Source organism: Pelophylax lessonae, assembly GCF_965119305.1.
Source record: "Pelophylax lessonae genome assembly, chromosome: 7".
Classification (NCBI taxonomy): Eukaryota; Metazoa; Chordata; class Amphibia; order Anura; family Ranidae; genus Pelophylax; species Pelophylax lessonae.
Window position 1 is genome coordinate 103,225,734 of NC_138774.1, and position 5,066 is coordinate 103,230,799.

Consider the following 5,066-nt stretch of genomic DNA (forward strand, 5'->3'; position numbering starts at 1 on the left):
CACCATTACTGGTAAAAAAAATTAAAATTACATATCTTTCCCCTTGTTTGTAAACGCGATAACTTTTGCGCAAACCAATCAATATACACTTATTGGGATTTTTGTTTACCAAAAATATGTAGCAGAATACATATTGGCCTAAAATGGTGAAAAAATTAGATTTTTCATTTTCTTTTATTGGGAATGTTTTATAACAGAAAGTAAAAAATATTTTTTTTTTTTTGTTTATGGGCTTTTTCACACGGGCGATCCGATCAGATCCGCCTGTCAGTTTTTTTTAGGCGGATCTGATCGGATCCTCCATGCAGCTCTATGGGGCAGCGGGTGTCAGCGGAGACACCTCCTCTGACACCCGCTACGATCTGTGTCCAATCCAGTCCGTGACATCTGGACAGAAGGAAACCCTATTTTTCCTTCCGTTCAGTGATCGGATTGGATCTGATGAGAGAGGACAGGCAGTCCGCTCTCATCCGATCCCCCATAGAGGGCAGCGGGGGCTGAGACACCTCCCTCTCCGCTCTGCAAGCGGAGACGGAGCTGTCATCCGCCGGCTCAGCGGGGATCGCGGATCGATCCCCGCTGAGCAACACGGATTCGCCTATGGAGGCGGACCGTGTGAAAGAGGCCTATAGCGCAAAAAAAAAAAATTGCAGAGGTGATCAAATACCACCAAAGGAAGCTCTATTTGTGGGGGAAAAAAAGGACATAAATTTTATTTGGGTACAGCGTCGCACAACCATGCAATTGTCAGTTAAAGTAATGCAGTGCCATATTGCAAAAAATAGCTTGGTCATTAAGGGGGTAAAACTTTCCGGTCCAGAAGTGGTTAATGACACTAGAAAAGTATATCTTTCTGTTTCAATAGTTTTTATTCAGTTTTAATAAGTAGTTAATGTGCAAAGGTTCTGCCCACGCAGGGGCTAGCATTGCGTATATAACAGAAGTTAGCTCACAAGGAAGGCAAAAATAAAGCAATACATAAGCAGAAAAAAAAACAGCAGTAAATAGGGGTGTACATGAAGCCATAAGGACCAAGGGGTCCCCGAAAGGTTCCCTACACAACGGGGCATCCCCTGAGCCCACCAATATCCAAATGGTGGTACAATATACAGTCTAGACAGATCTAAAAAGGAAAGGAGGAGCAGAAACTAGAAGGAAGTTAGGGTAAAGGAAAGGAGCTACCAAGTAGGGAGCTGGAGAATAGATGGGGGAGTCTAGGTTAGAAAGAAAGGGCAGAAGGGTAGAGGCCGAGAGATGGGGAGAAGGTAAGGGCTCAGGAGCATCGGAACCATCCGTCACAGGCCCAAGCTGGCTGGGGGGAAGGTAGGAAAAGAATAGAACAACCATGGTTCCTAAATTTTGTGGAACTTGGCATGAGAGTCGTTGCAGATGCTCTATATCTGTTAGTTACGCATCAGAAAAGTATATCTTTAGTTATGAATACAGATTACAACATCTGTGGCTAATAGTAATTGCCAATCAACTCGATTATTTTTTAATTTTTTGCGGTGTTTGTCCCATGGGGAAGATGTCCTTCACTTTCTGTCCCAGAGTCACAATAGAAAGTGAGGGGAAATTTGCACAAGGTGAGAGAAGTCCCTTTCTGGACAGTTGTCGTTTTTTGGATGACATTGAAAAATTTGGATTTCCCTTCACTTTATGGTTACCAAAATAAATAGGTTGAATTTCCCTTGGAGGCATATAAACCGCTATAAAAGCTAAACCTGAGAGGGTTCTTACCCTGCTGTATGCAAACCTTAAACATTGGCCTTAGATACACTTTTTAAAGTAAAAAGGTAATGATTCATCTAGCCATTGAAAAATGGGAGTTCAGTGTTTAAAATACTTTCCTCTTCCTTGTAGTGATCACCTGATGCTTTACTGCCATTGCATCCATGCCCAAAGGTCATTTCTGTTTGAGGCAAAGGCCAATCAACGCCACCACCTCATAGAAATGTCACTTGGTTTCTGCCTCACAAAGAAGTAAACTTCAAGAAATGGCCACAAGCAGCAGCTGGTTGGATTCGAGGAGAAAAGAAACTGTTTAGGGAGTTGAATGTTGTTGTGTTTTTTTTTTTTGTTTTTTTTTTTCATAGCAGCACCAAGGGGACTGATGTACCTTAATCAAATTGTGACTTTAGGTCTAATTTAACTTTTATTAGTAGTAGGGATCGAACGATTCTCGAGGGCCAATATGCACTTTTCCCCCGATATTTCGGAAAGTGCTTGTACCGGAGTGATGCCGGCAGCTAGAGGCATCACCCCGGTACTGACGTCCATAGCCGACGGTCAGCTGTCTTGTAATGACAACCGATGCGGCTGAGAAGCCGCTTGGTTGTCATTACAAGAAGCGGGAGGGGACGTCGCCCTTCCCTTTGCTTTCCGTGGCCTGCCTGGGTCTCCCGTCCCGTCGGGAGACCCGGGCAACCAGCCTGCACGGCCGCCGAAGACCCGATCAAATCCGCATTCGGCTCTGATCGGTCTCAATGCAAAATCCCGGAAGTGATGTCATGACATCACTTCCGGGTACTGGCGCCAGATTCAAATAAATGATAGCATTCAAAACAGCCAAACTTGGCATTTTATATGCTTTTAAGTGCAGAGGAGGGGTTTGGGGTCTTTTAGACCCCCAGATCCCTCCACAAGAGTACCTGTCAAGAAAAAAAAAAAAATAAATGTTTTTAAATGTACGAACATATCGGCCCATATCAGCCGATACCTATACGTGATGACCAAAATATTGGTATCGGCAATGAAAAAATGATATCGGTCTATCACTAATTAGTTGGTACAGCTCGCTATCTGTGTGTTTTTAGTATTTTTTTTTCTTTTGTATACTTGCTTGTTATTTGCACCCTCAGAGGAGATACTGTATGTGCCTAAAAATGTGTGTGTGTATATATATATATATATATATATATTAGGGATGCACCGAATATTCGGCGGCCGAACATTATTCGGCCGAAAATAGAGAAAATGGCACTTTCGGTGTTCGGCCGAATAAATCAAAAGGCCGAATAATTTTGAGCCGAACAATGTCTCACCTTCCTCATTGCGGCTCGTGGTCCTCTATTATGATCTATGTAAAAAATGTCCTCTGCAGTAAGTAACCCTCTGATAATATATGCAATGATCCTCTGTCTCTTCCGCCCTGACCGCTCACCTTCCTCATTGCGGCTCGCGGCTCCCTTCTCACACGCCGCCGGTGTCCTGTCCGGCCGCGAGTAGGGGGTGTGACGTCACGCGCGCGTCCCGCCCCCTGCTCCTGACTGGCGGCTCCTTCACACTAGGTCCACGCCCCGCCCCCCTGTTTGCGGCTTTTGGCTCTGGCTGCAGTTGAGGTATGTGATGTGGAGCTGAGCACATTTGGGGGAGAATACGGTAGCTGGCAGCTGCACAAGCATTAGTGTGCAGACTGCCATATGTTGTTGCCACTTGCCATGCTAATTATATTAGAGTGCCCTATAAAGTGCCCCTTAACATAAAATGTGGCCATCAGCGTGCCCCTTATTTTATGCTAAGGGACATGCTGATGAGCATATTTTATGTTAAGGGGCACTCAGATGGGCATATTTCATTTTAAGGGGCACGCTAATGGGCATATTTTATGTTAAGAGCAATGCTGATTTAAATGTTTTGTTTTGCCCATCAGCGTGCCCCCTAACATAAAATGTGCCCATCAGCGTGCCCCCTAACATAAAATGTGCCCATCAGCGTGCCCCCTGACATAAAATGTGCCCATCAGAGTGCCCCCTAACATAAAATGTGCCCATCAGCGTGCCCCTTATTTTATGCTAAGGGACATGCTAATGAGCATATTTTGTTAAGGGGCACTCTGATGGGCATATTTTATGTTAAGGGGCACGCTAATGGGCATATTTTATGTTAAGGGGCACGCTAATGGGCATATTTTATGTTAAGGGGCACGCTAATGGGCATATTTTATGTTAAAAAATGCAAAACACCGCGTTCGGTATTCGGCCTTCGGCCAAGCATTTCATTATTATTCGGCTTCGGCCAAGAATTTCATTTCGGTGCATCCCTAATAAATAAATAAATAAATAAAAAAAAAAATATATATATATATATATATATATATATATATATATATATATATATATATATATATATATATATATATATATATATATATGTGTGTGTAATTTTTTTTTAACATTTATTTCTCTTTTACTCTGCCCATTTCAGCACACAAGATGTCTTTTAGAGAATTCCAAACCGTTGTTAAAGGTGAAGCTTCTGAAACTGATGATGAAGAAGAGATGTATGTGACATCTGTCCCAGTGAGTACCTTATCTGCTGCTTGTGGTGTAAAAATCCAAGGAGAAGCTTCAGAGACAGATGACGAAGAAGACAGTATTAAGGATAGAAATGACTTGCATTCCAAGAGGCTGGAAAAGGAGCTACCTCCGCTGGTGGTCATCAGAAATGAGGGAGAGAGCTCTCCTGTTGCTTTGGAAGAAAAACCACTTGTGAATATACAGCAGCCAGGCCGTTACAGCACTTTATTACAGCAGAAACTTCTAGAAAGTAATGCACGGCTGTACCATGATGTTAATAACACGATACGACAAGTCTATCATACAACTACCAGTGAGATCCAGGCTTTGACCAGCCAGCTGAGTAACTCACAAAACGGGATCATCAACGCATCTCACAACATTCGGCTTGCCCTTGAAGACTTAAAAGGGGTGTCTGATAAGATTGACATCATAACGAGTTGTAACCTACTACCTGATATCAGGATATGACTGTGTAACCCATCTATACCTGAATGTTCCTTTATTGCAATGGTTCAAAGAAAACATGAACCTGTGAATTGCGCAAAGTAACAGGTCCACTCACAATCTCTCTCCCTGCTGCTCCTTGCTCATCAGAACGTAGTGAACTACACAGTACCCTGGGGTCTAGGGTAGCGTGTACTGTTGCTCTCATGATGCACTGCGAGCCAGAGTTGCCAAGCTCTTGGCCTGACAGCTGTCATTTGGGGGGGGGTGCAAATATTGCTATTAAAGCTACAAACAGACCAACTTAGATTTTAAACCTGG

The 5,066-nt window shown here is 43.3% G+C and overlaps 1 protein-coding gene across 1 annotated transcript; it reads left to right on the plus strand.

The window, feature by feature from the left end:
* Positions 1 to 4,214: 4,214 nt before the first annotated feature.
* On the plus strand, positions 4,215 to 4,836 carry BLOC1S3 (biogenesis of lysosomal organelles complex 1 subunit 3; the record flags this gene model as incomplete). Its single annotated transcript, XM_082262921.1, has 1 exon — positions 4,215 to 4,836. The coding sequence occupies one exon, from the start codon at positions 4,215 to 4,217 to the stop codon at positions 4,767 to 4,769; it is 555 nt and encodes a 184-aa protein (XP_082119047.1). The 3' UTR covers positions 4,770 to 4,836.
* Between the last annotated feature and the right edge of the window lie 230 nt (positions 4,837 to 5,066).